At 37.0% G+C, this 23,834-nt stretch overlaps 1 protein-coding gene across 1 annotated transcript in view; it reads left to right on the forward strand.

Moving 5' to 3' along the window:
- The window catches only part of atp9b (ATPase phospholipid transporting 9B), a 148,938-nt gene that overhangs the window by 24,395 nt on the left and 100,709 nt on the right, over positions 1-23,834 (forward strand). The window contains exons 7-8 of the mRNA XM_007900576.2: positions 1,192-1,243; positions 23,477-23,571. Coding sequence (XP_007898767.1) covers positions 1,192-1,243; positions 23,477-23,571 — 147 coding nt within the window. The remainder of the gene's footprint in view (positions 1-1,191; positions 1,244-23,476; positions 23,572-23,834) is intronic.

The following is a 23,834-nucleotide window of genomic DNA, read 5'->3' on the forward strand; positions in this document are numbered from 1 at the left end:
CAAAATTGATTGCAAAATAGATGCAAAGTGAACACTAGAAAAGAAAACTCTTCTTTAGGTGATAAAAGCACGAATAAAAGTTTCAACAACTGAGATTGTGAGGTTGAGGTAAACTTGGCCACATGCCAGAGATAGAATTTTTTAATACCAGATTCCGCTCGAGTGAATAGCCAGGGAGGTTGTTGGAAGCTGAGCCAGAGGCACATAAGTACTGGCAAGAACCAAACCAATTGGTTTGTCTTGTTGACATGCAGCTGTGGAAAGTTATGGCTAATCCTGACTGATGTCTGAGGAAATTAGATTGTTATGAACATAATTTTAATGTAAGGTCATGAGAGACGATTGGATGATGCTCATTTTATCTAATCTGTGCAAAATTGCCTTCCCATTATAGTATCCAACCATTAAGAGTCCCAACAGCCTGGTTTCAGCTGTACTCTATGACTCTTCCTGGTAACTTGGTACAGCTGTTGATTTCCTTTTGTGTGAATAAGATGGCAGCTTTGGAAATGTCCAAAGTGATAAGATCACCAAAAATATACATGTGATCACAGATTAGCTAATCATGAATTGAGCTAAAACTTTCAATTTGACTAGTATGACAGATTACATAATTTAGCAAGTACAGAAGGACAATAGTTTGAAGGCAAAGTAGTTTGTCGTTCATATGGATAGAATATGTATGAGCCTGAAATATTGCAATGAGTTAAAACACTTTGGATTATCCTTTGGAAGAGATCGTAGATGGAGTTCCACATAATGTATGGTGCACAGAAAGGAAGCTTGAGTTTTGGAAATTACCTTGATCTCATGATACGAATAATAATAATAATCCTTGCATTTGATATAGCGCTTATCACGCCTTCAAGACAATCAAAATAATCAAGAATGTGATTGAGTCAGGCGTTTAACATTTTCTTCTGTATTCTTCAGTCCGTAAAGGATATCTTGATTCAACCGGTTCTCGTTGATAGATTATAGCGTTGTCTTTCTAAAAATTAGTATTGCCTGAGCTCCATCTTACTCACACACAAGTGGTACTCTAGTAGTTTAGAGACTGTTAAGCATAGTGAACGGTTTCATAGACTAAGAAAAATCTTACTCAGTGGTTTACCAATCCAAAAATCTTTTCAATGATTACTTTCATTTAACTTACAAATAATGATCACAATTTGTTTACTTCTGTTTCAGAACCAGCGGATTCCTGCTGACATGATCTTTCTGAGAACATCAGAAAAAAGTGGTAAGCCGGCAATTTATTCAATGCACGTCCATTTACAGGTTCAAGAATAAATTCCTGTATTAATTGATTGTTTAAGTAACAGAGGTGAAGTCACTGCGCACTGATTTTTCTGTTTCTGCTCTTTGCCCACACCCCCCACCACTCCCATGCAGAGATTTTTTAGAGTTTGGATATTCATAATCCATTGGAAACTGTCCAAAGAGAGGGTGACATAAAATAGAGTAAAAATGTATCACTGTAATTTTCAATGAAGCTTGGTGTGAACCGATATGAAGGCAGTCCAAATTTTACACTATGAGCACTGCTGACATAACCTTGTTGAAGCGTACTCTTTGTCTAGTTGCTATGGGCATGCACTCACATTTATTTAAGTGCTCCAAGACACCGTCTGGTATGAAGGGCACTATATAAATGCAAGTTGTTGTTGTCAACCCGAATACCAACTTTTCATTTTGAGTTGCAGAGTTGAGCTTGAGATGGTTTGTTTATGAAGTCTCGTTAATCTTTGATCTTTTATCTTTTGAGATGGTCATACAATCAGCTTTTGAGACAGTTGGTCCAGTGCTCGCAGTATTCGGTGACCAAGCTGTAACTTGCTCTTTGTATTCGAGAATGGCTTAGTATTGCAGTAAGAAAGTTAATGTAGCTTTATTTCAGTAGTGTTTCTTAATAGTCATAATGCATGAGCTGAAATCCTGCAGAATTGGCATTCTGGTGTTTCCATAAATCTGCCATCACTCCATCAAAAAGCTTTATTCTTTTCTGTAACAAATAATTTCACAATGAGTGATTTGTTTCCATTTATTCCTCTGAAAAATAAAACTAAATAAAACTGGTTGATCATTTTAGTTTGGATCACTATCTGTAGAGCTTAGTCTGCGTTCAGTTCTTGTGGTACACTGGGTGTATATTAATTTTACTCTTGAGAGCCCAGTGAAGCTGATTCAAATTTCTAAGAAGTTTTGGTCATGGAACAGAAGTATATTTTCCAAGACTGTGTGGAATGAAGTCTAGCAATTAATTTGTTAATGTAGAAACTGTTTGATGAGGGTCTTAAAGCTTTAATTGTTGTGGGAAATATTATGCTTTTAACTCTATCATCACTTTGTATTACCCTGGTTGCTGATCCATTGTTGAATTATGATTTGAATTCATAGAGCATTCTTGTGTTAATACCAGAGTAATGGGAGTCTTATGTTTGACAGCATCGTGAGAGAATTTGACAGCTTGATTACATTGTCTGTTGTTGGACAAGTGAGCTCTTCCATTTGTGTAATAAACTTCAATTTTGTTGTAGTATTTTTGCATTATAATTTAAATAGGGTCATTCTTATTCATCTGAAGTTCTGGACAGTAGGTAGATACCTAGATATTTAATTATGTCGGTGTACTTGCCTGCAAATTAATGCTGTGACATGGTTGCTGAATGTTCATCAAGTGAAATTTGCATGCTGTTTAACAAATTTGGAGATTACAAAAGTTTTGTCTGTAAAATTTGATGCATTTAGAATGTAAAATTTGTCCAATGTATCCTGATACTCCAAACCCTAAAGACTGGGCTTTGAGTAGACTGCAATCATTCTGATGTTCAAAAAATTGTTTAAGAAGGGTATAGACCGCAGGAGTCACATTTTGTGTTCAGATTATTTTGACAAATGTACTTAACACCAGTTGAAACATTCAGATTTTTCTTCAATGCTTTTTCTAGTTGTACTTGGAAACTTACTGTGTTGATGCTTTTAATAGTATTGCTTGTGATGCCTTCGTATTTACCATAGACACGGTTCTCTTCCTAGGGAATCTCTTTCTGAATTTGCTGCATAAATTCTATACCACTAGATAATCACATTGTGTAACTGAGACTCTATTTCTGATATTTAGCTTTTAATGCTTCCCACTCTACCCAAACATGATAAGTAAACTGAATGTCTGACAGGTGGCATTGGACTTGGACCTCGAACATCAAGTTGGCTGGCAAATTACAAGCTGTCCTGTAAAGATCCTCCTACCGTGCCAATTGTACAATATTCAACTGGTCTTTGGCTGAGATTGGTTAACTCCGAGCAGACTGGAAACACATCATAGAACATGCATATTCTGGTTTAAATAGCCAGTGTCTTTGACTGCGAGGTCATTGGTGAAGCCTTTCCTTTTTTAAATGGCTTGCTATAATTTCACTTTGAGGACATGGTTCGTCAACTTACTTTACTATATTTTATTTGGCAAAGGGTTCGAGGAATGGGCCGCAAGCTTTCCAGTATTGTACTCTTTTATGTCTGGGTTCCAAGGAAGAATCGTCAAATTGTGTTCAGGCATACAATCTGCAGTTCCAAGGCAAGTGAGGTGACTCACTGAAAATCCAGTAAAAGCATTGTTACATAAACAGGCAATCCAGAATGATGAAACAGATGATTGTTGAAAGGGGACCAGACTTGCACTATACATCATATTTGTGAACAAAAGCATAATGTGTAAAATCCTTTTTTAAATTTGGAAGTTTTAAAGAAATACACTAAATTTTGAATTTTCGTAAAAGATTACTGGATTGTTGGGTTTGTGAGCACAAAACAGTGTAGTATGTTTGCTTGGTTAATGATTAAAGCAGATGAATCTGCTTGTTTTAGCTGTCATATGCAGTTGAGTTATTTTTGAATCCAAAGGGATTTTATTTGTAACATTTGCAATAGAAAGCTATATTGTGACTTTTTGAATACAATTTACTTATATGTATTAGCTCAATGTTGGGAATAATTGCTTCAACATTACTTTAATAAACCTTCACATTAAAAAAAGCTGAAGGAGCAGGGAAAATGAACAGAAGTGTTAACTACTTCCCTGTGTAGCAAACATCTGTCTTCAAAGACCACTTAAATTCAGATTCAGCAGTGGTCATTATACATTGTTTTCCTGTAATGAACCTTAATCTCAACATTTTCGGGTCTGATTTCCATAATCTAAACCTGGTTTCATTTTACTTGGGATACTTTTCATTTTCATTAGGTTTTTGTCTGATTGCTTAAACAAATATGCAAAAGAATAATTTCTTCAATAAGTTGGATTCCCGAAACCTGGATATTACCATTCATCACGGAAAATGGCTCAACTATGCTCATGCTGTTTCTCACCGTGTAGAAAGCAGAATTTCCTATGTACTTATGGACAGACACTTTATAAAGTGGCTACCTTTAATTTCAGGTTCGTGTAGATAGTTTGGAATAGAACAACACTCTAGCTACATGTTTTAAATTTAATCACAGTTGATGTACACCTATTTCTGAAATGAGCAGCAGTGAATTGAATTCTGCTTGATCTCACATCCGCTGGGATGTATCTCCTTGCTACTGAAAACTGCTCAGTTGGCAGTGGTGCAGAATGACTTTAGGAAAGCTTGGATGAATTACAGAATCTTGCGGGTTAGTTTCAGTGCTTCCGTTTCCTTAGCAGTCCTAACAGTCAAGGCAATCCTAATGAGTATTTAAAGCAATAAGAGCCCAAACTGTAATTTGACAGGAGATTTGATGCTGTAAAACTTTTCTTTCTCACTCCCTCACCCCTCCTTGACACCATGCAGTTTGATTTTAATTTAACTGAACATTAATGAATCATAAGGACTCTGTCTGATGTCGAAGATCTTTAATTGAATTGGAAAAATAATATTTTACAAAGTTGAACATTTAATCTTATGGAAAACTTGCAGTTGTATAGCTCTATTTTTAAAAAAAAAAGCATCAAATTGCTTGACAGATGTAATTGTGGGACAGGTTAGGATTTAAAGATGTTGGCAAAATCCACAGTAAAATGGATGTTTTTTGGAGATTTTTAAGAGAAATAGCAAGGGAAATTGATTTTGTAAGAGAGTTCCAGAGCATAGGGCCTGATGGATGATGGCTTGTCTGTTAGTAGAGGACAAGAAATGGTGAATGAGAATTTGAATGAACAAATTGTGAAGGATAAAAACAAAACAAATTGGTCCCTCACTTCACAGCTGTTTGTGGGATGTTGCTATGAGCAAACTGGCTGCCATATCTTGCCCGCAAAATACAGTCAATCCACTTCACAGTATATCTTGTGAAGCACTTTGAGATGTCTCGACTACTTGATAAAGAGCTATATCAAATGCAAGAATTATTATATACCCAAGGATTATTATTAGTAATTGACGCAGTCCGGCATGAAGGGTGCTGTACAAATGCAAGTTGTAGTATATTGGCAAGAGAATAGTTGGATTAAAATTGCAATAGTGGGGTGAGTGTGGAGAATTTTATGAAGACCAGAACAAGGATCTTAATAATAATCCTTGCATTTGATATAGCGCTTTTCACGTCTTCTAGACGTCGCAAAGCGCTTCACAGAATATACTGTAAAGTGAATTGACTGTATATTTGTGGGCGAATGCGGCAGCCAATTGCGCACAGCAGTGTCCCACAGACAGTCGTGGATTGAAAATGACCAATTTATTATTGTTTTATTTTTTGGAGGGATTATTATTATTATTAGAACTAGAACTTATTATTACTAGAACTGAACCCGCTTTATAACAAAGCAGGTTTTAAAGATCTACTTAGTTACTCCTTTCTGCTACCTTAACTGATTTGAGGAGGTTCTGGCAATGAATGGAGCTTGGGAGGTTGAAAGTAACAAGTATTTGGAGCTTTGTTTAGGAGAGAATCTGAGTTTTAGATTTCTAGATCAGTTTTGGAGAGTGCAGCTCACAGGCAAGTGAAGGAAAGATTAGAAAAGTGCATCTTTGAGATAACCCAAGGAATGGATGTAGGTTTCACCAGCAGTGGGTGAGAATACCGTGGTGGGCAATTTTCTAGAGGTGAAAGGAGGTGGTCTTGGTTATGACAGGAGGTTAGGTTTGAAACTCAGCTCAGGAATTACAAATGGTGTGCACCACTTGGGTCAGCTCCCCTGGCAGCCTGAGCTAGCAGCCAAGGAAGTTGATGGAATCCAAAGGAAGGTGATTGAATCCGTTGCTGGCAGGACTGAACAAGATCATGTAAGTCTTTATGTTCAGCTGCAAAATGTTATAGGACTTGATGTCCAGGCATTCATACATTCAATCAGAACAAATGTAGTCCTGGAATCAAAGGTGGAAGGGAAGAAGTGGACTTGAGTATTGTGCACATACAAATGGTATCTAACCCTTGCAGCTCATGTTACCAAGAGCAGCATGCAGATGAGAATTAAGAGAGGATCAAAGATGGAGCCCTGGGTTACACCAGAAGTGATTTTGTGGGGATGGAGTGAGACTCAGTTGGAGGATACAGTCACGGGATTAAAACAGGAGGGAATGTTTTGTAGGTAATATTTATTGTATACAATATACAGAAGTTGCTGGAAACAGGCAGCAGGGTAGGCAGCATCTCTCCATAGATGCTGCCTGACCTGCTGCGTGTTCCCAGCGATTTCTGCTTTTATTTCAGATTTCCAGCATCTGTAGTATTTTGCCTGTTGTATACAAATTGCATTAACTATTTGGTGTTTGTGCTTATGTTAACCGCTTCTGGATAAATATTGTCAATCAATCGCACATCAAGTCTAAACTAACATGTTCTCTCGTAAACTTTTATTAGTCATTTGCTAAATTTCTAGTTCTTCATCCCAAGCTTCTTGTCCCATTATCCTTCCCCATCAGCTCCCTCTGCTGCCTGATCTGCTTTATTGTCCATTGCCCATTCCCAATCTGCTTGGTGATACAGTGATCAGATCCTGCACCCTTTCTCCTCTTGTTATCTCTCCTCCACTGTCCTCCACAGTTATATTTGCTAAACATATAACAAACATAAAAGGTTAGAGGGAAAGAGCAGATAATTGGGATTAGAGTAGTTGACTCCTGTCAATCTGCTGGTTCCATCTTAAACTCTCTGTCCTGTGATTTCCATGATTCTATGACTGGTTCGAAGAATGTACTGGAAAAGTGATCTAATCTTCTTCCCATCGGTATAGTGTGTGCATGCACCCCTAGTGGAAGGGAAAAATACATAGACTTCAGGAGAGCAGGGGGAGGTGAGAAAATGAATAGATGCGTTTATACACCAACTTTAGTGTTCTGTTTTTCGTGTAGGCATGAATAAATAATGATTGTACCACAATATGGTTCAATATGCAAGGACAGTTGTTTGAAAAGTATCACCATTATAAGTGCATCTGATACAGCACCTTCAAGGGAAATTGCTCTTTCCCTTGAAGGTTTGTCGGCAAACCTAGCAGCCAATTTGCACACAGAAAAGGTTCGACAAACATTAATTGTGCACATACAAACCTGTGGATTACATCAAGCAGTATAAAAGTATCCACAGCACCAGCAGTCATCAAATGCTATTGAGCTGCTTGACTTTGACTTTAAAAGGGTTCTTCACTAACCTTGTAAATGGAAGAACAGATAATGTTTCTTGTGCCATGTTGTATGTAAAATGTGGGAGCGCAATAAAACTCCTTGTACTCAGCGTCTTAATGACACCTCAGATAAGCAGCCTCTACTGTACTCGTGTTAAATAGATTTTTTAAAAAAAGAATGTAACCATTATAAAAGTAAAACCGTCTTTTTATGTACAAAAATAACTGATATAGTATAGAGGCAGTTGATGTGAAAGTATGCAACAACTAGATAGTTTATCTTTAGGGCATGTGCATCTGCCAACCATTTGTTCAAACTATTTATTTTAATCTGCTTCCTGATCCCAGTTTCTAATCATTTCAACTGTTGATTTCATTTGGGTATTCATCTCTATTTAGTGTTTTATCAGGATATCAAAACTGATCTAATCGTTTGGGATACCCTTAAACTGAAAGAGCAAAATATTATAGTTGTATTAACAAGATTTGTATAACTGCATGATTTAATTATATGCAGATTATTAACTAAAAGAACATAATAAGTATTGTATTAAATATGGCAGGCAGATTATCTGACTTGTGTCGTGTGATGTTAATTTCCTTCTCCTGTTTATGCTCTGATGACATATCTACAATGTTTTATAGAGAGTGGCCTTTAATCAGCACAAAAGCTTGAGCTCAAAAATATTCTGAACATTTTGATCCAAGTACACCTCATTATAGGGTGGACTGGTTCGAGTGTCTTGCAGACAGTTGTAAGCAAATGCAAAAAAATGGCTAATGCTAATGCCAATGATGTTACCAGTGCATAGTTCACATGTGTAGCAAGTGATATTTGCAGCACTTCCTAAAGAGTACAACATGCATACAGACACACAGAGCATGTCAGAAGTGATGACAATGGCTTCATGAGAACCAGGAATTCAAACTTTTTTTAAAAGAGTGGGTAGCTGGATGTAATGCATTTCCGGTTAGCGTGGGATAGCCACACTAAAAGCAAGGCAGAGTTCTGTTGGGTGTTGTAACGGAGTTCCCCTTAGTAGTATAATTGTGTATTAGCTTAAATATACTTAAATTCTTGCCTTCTCTATCCCCACCTCACATGAGTGACTTGAAAGGTAAATTCTTTAAGATTAAACTACTTTGCCAGGTTTACTACAACAATACATCCTTGCGTATTGGAACGCTGAAAGCAGACACGAGGAATAATGAATGTACATTAGTGGCTACTTGCACATTGCTTACTTCAAAGATTTCAGTACCATTCAGAACTATCAAGAGGATTTTTAAAATAAATAATAGCTTTTTTTATTAAAAAAATCCTCTTACTGAATGCAGCAATTTTTCTTAATAGTTTATAACATTGTATTTGTAATTGCTGGAATATTTTTCTATGTGTAAAAGAAAGCTAATGGTTATAGCTAAGATAATGTTTTCAGTTGATGCAAAAGTTTTATTTTATACGTAAATACTGTTTCTGAGTCTGGTTTTGTTGGTTTGTCTTATGACCCTGAGTACCATTTTGTATGCTATACAATGCAGATGTAAAATTTCTGTCATGTGTGCAGTCAGAATATAAAAATGTCTGCAGTCAATATAAGTACTTAAATATATGCAATCTGATGAAGCTTGGATTAAAAGCATTTCTGCTCCTGTCAATAAGGAATTCTGATGAGTTCAGTGGTATCATATTGACTGCGTATTAATACACAGTATCCTATTGAGCCATCAGCTGATTGTTTAGAATGTAAATGAATCTGGTGAAAGAAACTGATGGATCCAGTGACTGATGGCTTAAATTCCAATTAATCAATTGCTTCATCAGTTTCTTAATTCAGATCAAATATCTCTTGAGTGCACAAATTTATTTCAGTGGTATTTAGAGAAAGAAATGCTTTGGAAGGAAGCTTCATCAATCACATATAAATGTCAATATATTAGCTCATTCTGGTTGTAGACATTATGGCTTACGTGTTTGGTAATATCATTTAATGTTTTTTATACCTCGTAATGACAAACTGTACATGAATCTTTGTGATTCATACATGTCATTTCGTTGCAGCCTTGTCTAATTTTCAATTCAAAATTTAATGCACATAGGTAAATTACATAAATTATTTTTTAAAAAATACACTGCTGCTGAAAGATGTGGTATTATTGAAGTCTACAGCCAATATCCTCTATCTTTTGTTAGATGCAATCTCGTAACCTAACATTTCATTGCCTTTTGGATTGTGAACAGCAGCAGCAGGCAAGCTGCTAATATTGCAAGGCACTTTATTAACTGTTTATGACAGGCTCACGTGGACCACTTTACAATAACCTGTCAATGCATTCTTCAATGGTTGACACACTTTGTCCTATGTGACAACTATATCAGTTGATCTTAACTTGATTGCCATCAAACTCATCCTTACCTGACAGCCCTTGTCAATTGCACAAAATAAAATCAAGTATTCATAAGTAGGCTGTAATTGGATATTGGCAGACAGATTTAATAATTCAGTTTTGCTGAGGCTAAAATGGCATTAGTTGTAGCTAATGTTCACCTTAGTAAAATTTTAATTGGAAAGGTTGCTTGAATGAGAAGATGGATATAAGTTTTGTATTTGAACACAGTTATTTTCAAGGGAATGTGCAAAGTTGTTTGTGCTACATTTTAAAGGCTATTTATGCAGTGGAATATGGCTCAAAGCAAACATTTAATTTTTTAATTATACCAATAGCACTTTCAGTTGTTTATGGTTGGATCCTTACAAAAAGTCATTTGCTAACGATTATTTGCATTAAATCACTGCTGAAATGTAAACTATATTTGTGTTTATAAGTTTTACGGTACATTTCAAAACTACACTGGTGTATGGGTTTCAGGTTATGGGAAAGTAACTTTTTGTACATTTTGTTTTCAAACATTTGTTTCACAGAAGTTGTTGTTTATAAACCAGATTTTCTGATGTAAGGGCTGTAAGCCAATGTTTAATTGCAGTAGGCTGCAGGATACGTGATGTTTCTTTGTTGTGAGGAAGTGCAACAAACCATAAATTCAGTGCTTCTATGATTCTCAATTTTAAGGTCTTTATCTGAATATTTTATGTGGAGATAGAAGACCAATGCATTTCAATATCAGTTGCTATGGAATGTCAGAATCTCTAACAAGACGGTTTGAGCTGAAGATTGTCACTGGAAGAGTTGAGGTAAAGGTTAGAAATGTTTTTTCACAAGGGGTTATAGATCTTATATTTTACCACAATTAGCTATTAAAGATGAGACTGTAACACAGAAAACTGAGTTTAATGAACATTTGAAAAGGAACAACAAAACGGAATGGAGAGGGAACATGCAATTAGAATTACAATAGTTAATTTGAGTGGTGGAGTTTGTACTTGATGGGCTGGATAGCTTTTAGTTCTGTAATTTTTTTGATTCTCAAAAGCATAGCTCCATTGATCATTTTTTCTGCATCATTAGATCAATACTGCAAGTATCAATGCACTACGGTCTATGATTCATTTCTTTAAAATTTAGTGCCATGAATATAGGTCCTAGTATTGATGCACTTAGTAGTGCATACAGCACGGAACAGAAAACGGCCATTAAGCCTATCAAGGCCATACGTCCACAAATTGTTTTCAGTTTGTCTAACTTCAGCTATCGCATTAGAGGGATGGTGTGGCTTTAATCTCATAATAAAAGGCTTTGCAAAGTTTCTCATTGATTCCAAAGGAATTGTGAAATGCTTCAGAATATTTATCTGAATTTGCTTTCTCCATGTGTCAGCCTGGCACAGCAGCAGCATTCTCACCTCTGAGTCAGAAAGTTGTGAATTCAAGCCCCATACCAGGACTTGGATTCGCATAGTTTTAGATTACACTCTAATTCAGTGCTGGGGGTTCCTTGCATTTTCTGAGGTGCTGTCCTGCGAATGAGATGTTAAACTGAGGTCCCGTCTGGCTGTTCAGGTGGACGTTAAAGATCCCATGGCACTTATTCGAACAGAGAAGGGAGTTTCTCCAAGTGTCCTGGCAAACAATCCCTAAATAAAATTGATCACTCATTCCATGGGTGTTTATGGGACATTGCTGTGTGTAAAATTGGCGGCTGCGTTTTGCCGACAAAATACTTAGTCAATCCAATTTACAGTATATCCTGTGAAGTGCTTTGAGACGTCTAGATATACTGGATAGACTATATCAGATGCAAGGATTATTATTATTTCCAAAGTCTTGATTCATCCCAATGTGGGCTGATTATCCGAGTCGATTGTAAAGTATAAAATTATGTGGGTCAATAAATTTGTATATCATTGACCTGAATCTGTATGTAGGGGTTAATGCTTCAGTCATACTATGTTAATATCATTCAAGTTGTTTGGAACGAGAACTCAACTTTAGGTATGATTCCATTTACAATTACTGCAGTAGAAGGCAGTTTAAAATTCATGATCAAATTGGCCTCAAACCAAGTCACTTACATTTTCAACTGTCTGGATCCTCTGTTCTGTTAAGGATGTCTCATTGGAGACTTGTCGAATAGTTTCTTAGTTTATGTGGAGAAATATCGCACATCGAGGGCTATAGTTCTGTGATGGGAATTGAATTTGGTGTTGCAAAAGCTTTTGTGCACTTTTACCCTGTGGCTATGCGCAGTCTCAAATTCTTATCATGGAAAACAGCTTTCCTTGTAGCTATTATGTTAGCAATGGGAATCCATGAACTTCAGGCTCCAGTGATTGTTGCCACTCATGCAGATTTACAGAAACAAAGCAGTCCTCTTCCCAAGATTTTCCCTGAACAGTATCCATTCAGTCAACCCCAAGAGAGTAACTCCATCATTCACCACTTGACCATTATGCTGCAAACATTTAATTTGATGGTAATGTTTTGATATATGTAGCATTTCTGGTCAACAAGCAGTCTGTTACTGTTTGTAAATATATGAAAATTATTGTATTTTGGTGTATTTTAGGAGGTATTTCCAGCAAAAGCTTTTCACTGGTGTCTAAGTAAGTCTGAGGTTCCATACCAAATGTGCAACATTGAACGATAACCGTACACACTCCTGTGTTTAGATTAATTAAGTCAGTTTGTTTAACTGCAGTTTTTTTTTACCCGTAGGGCATTTTGAAGAAATGGTTTCTACCGGAGTCCTGACACATAGATAATAGCAACCTATAAAAAGTTCATTGCAGCAAAACATATTCATTTATTTTACAGTAAGCAAGACAGCTGGTGAAGCATTTTCCAGCCAGTCACAATTATAACTGTTGCTTTCAAGGGATAGATTTGAAGAGATTCATTGATCAGAGAGACTTGTAGTCATCAGTGGTTTGCTTGCAAACACTGAAGGTTATATGGGCCATATAGTGAGGATGATATTTATAAATAGCTTGGAGAGTGCTTTGATTATTTTGCTGTCCAATGTCAGCTGCTGTATTGTCTGTTCAGAACTGACATAGCACCAACTGGAATTTCTCTTTTCACTGTTCCAAAAACCTTGCAAGATGAGTTATTGATGGAATTAACTGCTGAAGTGGTAAGGAAATGCATCTGACCGATACATGTCATACTCTGAGCTCTGTATTAAATGAATATCTGTGCAGTCTACCATTCACAAGGGCCACACAAATGCTTAGTGGTCTTGAACCGCATTGATCTGTAGTATAATTCTGTATGAAATTGATGGATGAGGGCAGCCATTGACAGAAAGGGTAAAGATCACTTTGAAATGCCCCTTGTGAAATAGTATGATGGAAAATAGATTGTTAAAGAGGATTTATGTTTTTAATGGCACAGAGGGGATAAAGTGTAGGAATATGCCAGCTTGCAGCTTGTTCAACATGTGAGTGCAAGCAGATTTTTCTGATGGAATTTGTTATCCTTTTTTTTAAAATTCCTAGACTGCAGTTCAAAAAGCACTGGGCTACTTACTGATATACTGGGTTTACAATTCAAGTTAATTTATTTAATCCTCATTTATTACAATGTTCCCTGATCCTGATCAGACCTCTAGTAGATTGTACTTTTCTTTGTATACATTTATGAGTTACTGTCCATTGAGTAGAAAATACTTTATTTTTTTTGTGTGCACAGAAGAATAACCACAGAAATTTAGGGAAATCCCCACAAGAGTGCAGTAATGTGTAAAATGTATTTCTCTTCCTGGGTGTATTTTACTGTTAAATGTTCTTACCATATTTGATGTCTTTTGCAGTTGTTCTTGAATTGCTGTTGCCTTAGGCTAATCACTAATGACTCCCGCACCAGTGATCATTGCTTCAAAATGGCCGATTTGTTGCTCTTCAATTTGGAAAGCAAGTAGAAACACCAACAACATAAACCCCTGTGGATCAGCAGATTTTCTTTTTGCTTTTTGTATTTTTTTTAAAAAAGCTGGTTCATGTTCCACATAGGAATCTCCAAAGACATGCTATAACTCTCTTCTCTCCACCCTCCATTCATCCACACCATATACCATTCCATAAATTAAGTAGAGAAGCATCTTTTCCCCAAATTTGTGCTAGTTCTGCTGCACCAACAACAATGAATGACCTTTGTTGACTTAACCTTTGTCACCCATCACTTGCATCTCGTGGGTAAATGGTCCATTTCCACTTGTCAGCTTCCATAAATGGGCTAACACACACGGTGGTTGAACTGGGGGCCGATGTGCCACATCCGGCCCACAGGATGATTTCATCCGGGCTGCGAACCATTTACAACTTCGGGCCGCTCCCTCCCTCCCCAGCAAACCGTCCTCTCATGACAGTTGGGAGGACGTAGTGTGTATGGAGACCTGCCTGCCTTCTAAGATCGAGAGAGACTCCCTGACAGGGAGTGGAAATAATGCTGTCGTCTGTCAGAAGGTCCCTCCGGAGTTGAGGTGGCTTGTTTCCTGCTTCAAACAGCGGCTTGTTTCATGTTCCTCCACCACATCTGTCCCTCCATCGCCGTTTTGCCCCTATCTCTGGAGTTCCATTCCCAGAGTCCCTCTGACTTGTTCCTTTCCTCCCCTCTTTCAAGGCATGTCAAGACCTAACTCTTTGACCATGCTTTTGATCATTTTTTCCCTACCACACCTTCCTTGACTCTCATCCCCAACTTTCAGTGTCGAGCGCTTTCAGATGTCCTTCTGAAGTGAAAAAGGCACTGTTTAAATGTTATATTTCTGGAAGGGAAACACAAAAAAAAAATTGCTTCTGCAGTGTGTGGACGTTTCTTAAATCCACCATCCTGTCTTCAGCAGCCAATAGGTTGGACTACCCTGGGCTAACAACTCGTGGATGCAAACTTGCTTCTTATTATCACACCATAAATCATTATTCACATGATGATTAGAGTGGCTAGGACTACTACTTATTTTTAAATTTATCTTTTACTTCCATCTCATTCCCATGGTAAATCTGACTCGGCAAGCCTGCAGTCAATCTATTCCCCAGCTTCTCCTAATGCTATTATTGTTTGTTCTGTATCATAACATTAAAGCTTCTCCTAATGCTGTCGTTGTCTGGACTGCAACCATAGCATTAATAATTTAGTTTGTGCTTTTGGAAGATCATGCTAGTTTTAAATTGTATGGGCAATAGCGAGGATTTCACCATTTCTCTGCAGGATTTCATTTATGGCAGAAAGTATTACAAGATTTGGATAGGATGTCAGTTTGGCTCATTTGGTAGCACTTTAGCCTGTGAGTCAGAAAGTGGTTCATGTCACACAACAGGGTTTTAAACTCATCGTCTAGGCTAACATTCCAATGCAGTGCTGGAGATGCTATCCATCGGATGAGACATTAAACCAAGGCCCTGTCTACATGTCCAAGATAAGACATCTTAAAGATCCCACGGTACTATTCATAAACAGATGGGAGTCTCTCTAGAAACTTCTCTAGATGAAGATGGTCATTCACTTAATCACTGGAGGACATTGCTGTGTCAAATTGGCTGCTTCATTTGCTTTCAAAACGCAGTAACTGCACTTTATAATAAATCTTGTGAAGTGCTTTGAGACAATCCCCTGACATGAAAGGCTCTATATCAAATGCAAGGATTATTTTATCAAGTGCGTAGGTGGCCATATGTTTTGCTAAAAATCAAATTCTTTCCTTGTACACAATAGTGTATCAGTTTACAACTGGATTTGCCCCATTACCAAACTTAATTTTTATCGTTCTGGTTTTCTGTAATCTACACATTTGTGACATTCCTTTTGGAGTTCTTGTATCAGTGCAATCTTTATCTGAATACCATGTATTTTAACCATTTAATTGTTCCATCTAAAATAGACCAAGTTATGTTTTTTTTAAAAAACTCAAGATTATGGTTTTATTTTCATAAAATATAAGATAAATCTGTATTCCAACATACAGAGGAGTAGTCTGATGAAGGTTTGTGCCTGTGATTTCTCTTGGCAGCAAGTTCCTGATTTTTGCCAAGTGATCACGGGACGTGCTAAGTGTTTCCCCAAATGAATTGCAGTAGTTCACATTTTAGCAACTGAATTGAGTGGGATTGGTAAAAGCCTGGCACATTTAGTGTTTGGCCTAGAACGGTGTGTGGTGGGGGAAGTTCAAAAGGGAAAACAAAATGAAAAATGATTAATGGATCTAGTAATGGATATATTAGGGCTACCATCAATCTCATTTGTTTTAGATCGTTTAAAAATTCAGGAGTTCTTAGTGTTCCATTCCTGCACTAGGAAATTAAAAAAAAAAAGCAATTCAGGGAATTATAAGGACAAGCCGACATCCCACTGCTCTGTAGTGTATCCCTTAGGTAAAGTTGTTGAATTATTCTTGGAAAGGAAACTTCCATGCTGAATGTCTCCTCTGTGGTTAGATTCCACATTATACCAGTAGCATGGCTGTGCATTTACAGAAGTTAAGGGTTCAAATACTGTGGAAAAAGTGGTAGTTTCAGTGTAAAATAAGATGAAATTCACTCCAGACACGAAAAATATCATGTGTATGTGGTGTACATATGTGGAACTTTGTCATGTTTGAATATTAAGCATGGTGTTGGGTATACACGTGTCAGAAATCCAGATGACTAGAAAAGAAAGCTTCTTCAACTTCATGATGTGCTGTCTGTAATGAGCAGCCCAACAATGAACACAATACATCACTGCAGCCTAATCACAGTCCTGTACAATTCCAACATTATTTTTGCTTCAATGTCTGTTTGTAAATGCTAAACTATATTTACTTTCTTGGTAGATTTCTGTACCTGTCAGTCTACTAAATGATGTATTTATACCCCACAGATCCCTCTGAATTGTTTTATACTGCAACAATATGGCTCCATTTCTGGTAACATTGACTTTCTATACAATAGGATTTAATATTCTTATCCTCAAAAATCAACACACCTCCTTCCTCTCTGGACTACAGAAATTAACACATTTTTAACTTTTTTTTTCTTTGGTCAGCTGGACAAATGAGACTTCGTTAATAGTTTCTTAATGGTTCCTGGGGAATTGCAATCTGACAGTGCAATGCTCCCGAACTGTATTAGGGTCTCAGCCTACACTATGAACTCAAAAGTCTTAATGTGGGTGCTTGAACCCACAGCCTTCATCATATAGATGAGAAGACTATCGACTGTGCCAAGCTAAGACCGAGTGTGAAGACAAAAGTCTATTTTAATTGTGTGCCAGCTAGACTGGGGTATTCACTAGGATCTTCCTTAAAACTTATTGAGTAGAAAGAAGAACTGATGCACAGAAGCCAGTCAATACTTTCATTCATAATTTCATGAATATTTAGATAATCCAATAGCAAGTTAGGTCAGCAATCAAGACTGACATTTCCACAGTAGTGAAGTTAAAAATCCCCAATTGTATGGAAGGAAAATATAAATATTTCATACTGATGCAGACATTGAGGATGAGATGAACTGTCAGCCTACATATTACAGTGAATGCTGATGTGAATTTTGCCCATAGCATACGTACTTAACCTTTCCTCATTTTATTGACCTCCAAAACAAAATATTCCAATAACGTCAGATTTGGTATTTCCATATGACTACAGCTGTGAAGGTTGCCTTTTATAAGAAACTAGAATTGTGGCAATAAGTCCCACTCTTAACTGCTGAACCGTTTGCTGTTGAACAGGAGAGACTGAAATTGCAAGATCAAATGACAGAAATAAAGGTACCTTTTTATTGGGAACCAAATAATTAGATGTGACTGTAATTTACTGGTAATGTTACCACTGTTTGTGTTGTCATCTAGGACAAGTGGTAAAATAGCCCTGACTATGTTTCTCCATCTACATGCCCCTATTGTAAATCTAATTGATCTTTAAACTCTTAATAACTGAAAACTTCTTTATAAGCTCTGCTGCTGTATGTGTGGTGCTGAGGCTGGTTCTTGCTCCATCAAGTAAAATGTAGCAACCAAGAACTTTTTTTCCATTGCATTATGAAGGTGGCATAACATCTTTGGAACATAGGAACGTGGGTGCTCAGCCATTCAAGCCTGTTTTCCCATTCTGTTAGATCTTGTGGTGTTGGATCTGACGAATGTTGTTTTGCAAGCTGACCTTGCAAAAAGACATTCCATTCAGAATAGTGGTTTTAACTCGAAATTGTATAAAATGTCTCAATCCAATTTGATCTGATGAACCTATTGTGACTTTAACTCCCAGCTGTGGAAATGCCTCTTCTGCTTATTTTTCAGCAGAGAATTTAAGTGAGTTACATAAATTGTCGAAATTCTTTGTCTCTTCCCCTGAAAGGGTTCATCCAGACCAACAGCCCCTTGATTTGATTGATCCTGTGAAGTAAGATATTAAAGCGTTGGAGGGATTGCTCAGGGTTTTGAGACTTTGAGTTTGTTGGCACTGCCATCTTCTCCCCCTCCAAGCTTTGTCTCTGTCCTCCTCTGGAATAGGATCAGTCCACTGTTTGTTGCACTATCCTGACTCACTAACGTTTAGATAGATAACAGTTATGTACAATTGCCATTCAACTTGAAGTAATCAGTCACAGCATAGGATTTATCGGCTCCATGCACATGACATTTCTAAGTTTGTATTGTTTTATTTGCATGCTTTTAATTATAAATTTTAAAACCTTTTTTCCCCTCCAAAAAATCCCCTTCATCTTTCCCAGACTGTATGTGTACTATATATAGTTGATTATCCCCAGAGCTCCATCAGTTGTCTGGAATAGTAACTTTGAATGACTTGGTGTTCTTATCCATTCCCCAGACCAAACAAAAGTGTAAATTAAAACTGTTGTACACTTGTTCGATTTTTAATTGCAGGGCTTCTTCAGTAATGCAGTACAAGTTGGATTTATGCTCATGGTTAGTTTTCTTTCAAGGTGGTAACATGCCATTTTTAAAGCCTACAAATAAAACATTTATTAACTTACTACACACTGAGTGGAAATACAATTACTGAGCAAAGCCATGTATGCAACCTCGTTGGAAACTGTATTGTGTGAAAATGCCACCTTCAGGTCAGATTTAGTTTCAGATGCTCCTGTCAACTATGTCCTTTTCAGGCAGTTAGCCTCCTAAGCTGCTAAATATACAGGCATTTATGAATAAAACATGTAGTTCTGCTAGACTTTACTTACATCAGGGTCCAGGTACTTTGTGACACTGAATTAATTTGGACTTGAGCATCCAAACAAAATGTACTTCTTGGCAGCTTGTCAGGTTCCTTTCTGCCACTATATGCTTATCTTACTTTTTTAAAACTATTTCTTCTACACTATTGTTTAACAGTTGCAGTAAGTTTTGTATGTATTCACCACAATCATTTGATACATGTACAGTAAATGACGCTTTGCTATTAGTTTTAATATAGATTACATAGCTGATTAGAATTATTGTTTTGGCAAAAACTTTTTCCATTAAATATTTTAATATAGTTACTAGTTTTAGTAAAAAAAAAAGTTTCTTTAGCCATTGAAATAAGTTTCTCCACTGCGAAGCTTGTATGTTGTGATGAAATTGTTCACTTTAGAATGCAGCAGCTTAAAGTGGTTGCGATGGCGTACTGAATTTCAGTAGCAGTATATGAAAGGTTTAGGATTGTGTGGTATCAGCTCTTTTCCCTAGATAAGCTAATGTAATGGTAATGAAATATGATTACCTCTTCTGTAACTCAGTAGGAGTGTTATTATCCTTGTCAAAGTCAACCTTTTCATGTCTTAAGTTGACTGTTATTGCTGTAGTAGATGTCTGGCTGAATTATTGCAGATAAGTCATTCCTAAAAAGCATTAATATGCAACTCCTTAGTGAGTAAATTAATGTTTTAAAATATCTTAAGTGTCCAACCTCTCCTCTAAAGGGTTCATGAAATCATATCTAAATGTGTGGAATTAAATCCTTAAAATTAAATTAAGAATAATCCTTGCATTTGGTATAGCACCTTATCACAGTGGAAGGATGTCTCAAATCACTTCACAGAATTTAATGTGAAATTAAGTATTTGTAGACAAACATGGCAGCACAATTGTTCCCTGCAATGTCCCGCAAAGAACCATGAAATAAGTGACCAATATTTATTTGGGAATTGTTGGCCAGGGCACCAGGAGAAACTCTCTTCTCTTTTCAAATAGTGCCATTAAGCAAGGTTTCCTTGGAGTTGAACTGGCTCCAAGGTGACATGCCTGACAATGGAATGTCGGAATCGAGCAAGCCCTCTGTGGTGGTCTCAGTAGTCCAGTTCCTGAGCCAGGAGGCTCTACAGTATTCTAGGTTGGCAGGCCCTGGAAGGGCAGACCAGTCACTGGGGGAATGGAGTCATCCTACTTAGCTCCAGTTAATCCTGCAAGCAAAAGCCCTAACGGATAGGGTGGTCCTAGCTGGATAAGCAGTGGGAAAGCTTGCTGGACAGCAATATCATTGGTAAGCTGTGTGGTTTTAACTGGTTAAACTCCAACAGTACCCCAACGCACACTCTAGGGTCTCCAAGCCTTGGCTCTTGCCCACTTGCACCTAATAGTTTTCGGAATTAGGTAAACAGGATGTATCCCTCCAGGGAGAGAGTGCGCATTCCATTCCAACAATCTATCTCTGGAATTTCCATGTGATGGTGGGATGCATGGACATCTCGGGCTGGTTTAGATACTCTTATGCATGGTGATGGGTTTCTGCACGAGTCAGACACCCGGCTGACCAAACAAAATGCTATGGCAATCTATAATGTCAACCAGAACAGGCAGACGGGACCTCATCTGAAGGACGGCTCCTCTCCTTTGCTGCATTGGAGTGTCAATTTGGACAATGTGAATTCAAGTCCCGATGTGGGATTTGAACCCACAACCTCCTCAATCAGAGGCAAAAGATGACTACAAACAACTTGAGTTCCCCCTTGTGTTTCCTGTTTGCACCCATCAATTGGATTAGGTGTTATTTTCCCACAGTTGTTAGTATCTTCCCATCTCTGGCCCACATTAGAATTTGAGCTCATAATCCAGATGATGTTCTTCTGCATTGTGGGGATATTTTGCATTGTTTGAGATTAACATTTCATTCAAAGGATGTAAATTGAAATTACATTGCTTTCAAGTGGATATTAAAGTTCCATGACACTTTAAAAAGAAAAGAGTTTCTCCCAATGTTTGGGCAGTAATCAATGAGGTTAATAAATCCTTCACCACTTGGCTGTTTGTGGGTTAAATCTCATCTGAAGGAAGCACTTCTGGCAATGGAGTGTTTCCCCAGTACTGTCTGGACTGTGTGAACCCACAACTTACAATATGGCGAACACCTATGAGGAATTTAAATCCTATAAAAAGTCTTATGACTTGTTTATCGTCAAGCTTTACCTTCACATTCCATGTTGCTCAACTCCTCCCCCCCCCCCGCGCCCCCCACACTACCACCCTCTTTGGAAAATCAAGTCTTCCACTTAAGTTTGAATGTAGTGCATTTTAGTTGACTCAATATCATTTTGCATAAATGTAGCCAGTTACTTAGGAGCACTGTCTCGCAAAAAGTCTTCTGCATAAAACCCAACAATACTAACAGATGGTATTTGGCTTTTCTCTACATAATATGCTTTGGTAAATTGGCAGATGTCAACTATGTATAGTGCTAAAAAGGTGCAGTTAACACAAATTTTGTGTTAAATATTCTTTCAATTATCACTTGCATTCGTCCCTCCTCAGGGTGTTTTTCTTTGTATTTTATGTCTGATATTAATACAATTAGAGTAGCACATCCTCAATTAGGTGTCTTCTGCACTCCCCAGGGACAGACACAATAGTGAGCCTATCATGTCAGTGTTCTTGTGCATGTACTACCATGGAAACGGGGTCAGGCAGCAGGGTGGTTTGCAGTAATATACAGCTTCAGCTCCTTGAACTACAGCTGAGTCAATGGTAGGTTTGGTCTAAATCCAGGATTAGTGCCCATCAGTTTTTAATGTTTCGAAAGTAGATAGATATTTTGTGTTCCAAAATAATTGTATTCAGTTAGTAGTAGAATCACTGTAGTATAGAAACATTAGTGATTCTCATGATTCTCAGTGTGTCATGCAGGATCTTTAAATGCATTGTATTGCAATGTTTTCACAGCAGTGAGTTCACGCCTTGCAAAAAGCCTCACGGAGGTCACATCGGTCATTGATCTGTATTTATGTTTGTGGCCTTGTGTACCTATTTTGTTTTTTATTATTGGGTTTTCATTTTTCTGCAAACTTGTTCATATACAGTCACTACAGTTTACAATATAAATCGTATGAAGCGCTTTGAGACAACGTGATAAGGCACTATAACTCCAAGGATTATTTTTATTATGTAGCATATTACTACCATAACTCTTTTTACGCATAAATGATCGATTAATGGACCTGCATTCACTGGAAAGGGAACATTTTAAAGTTTACTAATTTATTGAAATGCCTTTACATCTTAATCTTTGTCCAGTCTCTTTCTATCCTCTCTTCATGTTGAATATAATAAGCTACCTGGAAAATGGAGCTAATGTCAGATGGAAATGGGCACTGTATCAGTGTCCTCAACACACAGATTTGAAATGGTACTGTTGAAATAATGTATATTTCAATTGAAACAAACTTTGCAAGTTGAGTTTATCAGTAATATTTATGATCTTTAATATGATCTTTTGTTGTAGAATCATTACTTCTATAAATATAGTTCCTTTGAACTTTGTTAAAAGTTTAATTTTGTTGAGCTTTCTTTCCATTTATTTATAAATTTAGGTCATTTAATATCTTTTCAAAAGTTATTGTCACATCAACAGTCACGACACATTACAGTAGATCCATGTTTCAACCAAAGATCATTATTAAAAAAAAGTATTGATTGAAGCTCTAACAATTGCTTTGCATTCTGACGTCAAGCCTATATGAAATGTAAATGAAACATAACATTATTATTTTTCCAGTTTAAGAATCACATTTCAGATTAAAGCAAAAAGTGATGTCAGGATAACCCAGTTATTTGGAAATTAACTGATGTACAAATACATTGTGCTTTTGAATATATATTTAGTTCTGGGATAACGCATTCTGAGTTTACCAATAATACAATGTGCCAGAAATCCTACCGTATAAAATGCATTTTTTAAAAAAACTTTCAGCAGAATAAGCTTGTGTGCTTGAAGAGAATCCAACTCTAGATATGCATTAGACGATTATTTTGCTTATGGAATTGAATTTTCCTCAGTAAATAGTAGGAAATGCTGATACTTCTTGAAAGGTTTGTTCCATTTATAAATCACTGGAAGAAATATGAAATTCTTACATCTGAGAGAACAATGAGTTGTTTTCTTAAGCATATGATAGAATAGTATTTTGGTTTAAACTACTACACTGAATTGTAAGTGACTGCAAAATATTGAAAGGTAAAGTCAAATGTGAATTGCGCAGAGTGCCTTAAAATATATATGTAATTAGTGCTTTTTATTTTCAAGGCTCTTGCTTCGTTCGTACGGATCAACTTGATGGTGAAACAGATTGGAAGCTGAGGGTAGCAGTTTGTTGCACTCAAAGATTGCCAGCTTTGGGTGTAAGTAACCGTTATTTGTTTCTTGTTTATGAAATACCCTACATGACAATGTACTGCTTTAGCATGCTTTTATATAGCCCTGAGAGCATTATAAAACTGAGGAATTCAGTGTAATTTGCATCACTGTCCTTTGGTTGGGATCTGTAATTGCTCTATCTATTATACATTTGTGATATGTGGCTGAATACCCAAAGCATCAGGACTGGAAATAGCAAGAGAGAAGAGATGAATCAAAAAGTTGTTGTTATGGGACCCTATGCTTG

Source organism: Callorhinchus milii, unplaced genomic scaffold (assembly GCF_018977255.1).
Source record: "Callorhinchus milii isolate IMCB2004 unplaced genomic scaffold, IMCB_Cmil_1.0 Scaffold2, whole genome shotgun sequence".
In the NCBI taxonomy this organism is placed as follows: domain Eukaryota; kingdom Metazoa; phylum Chordata; class Chondrichthyes; order Chimaeriformes; family Callorhinchidae; genus Callorhinchus; species Callorhinchus milii.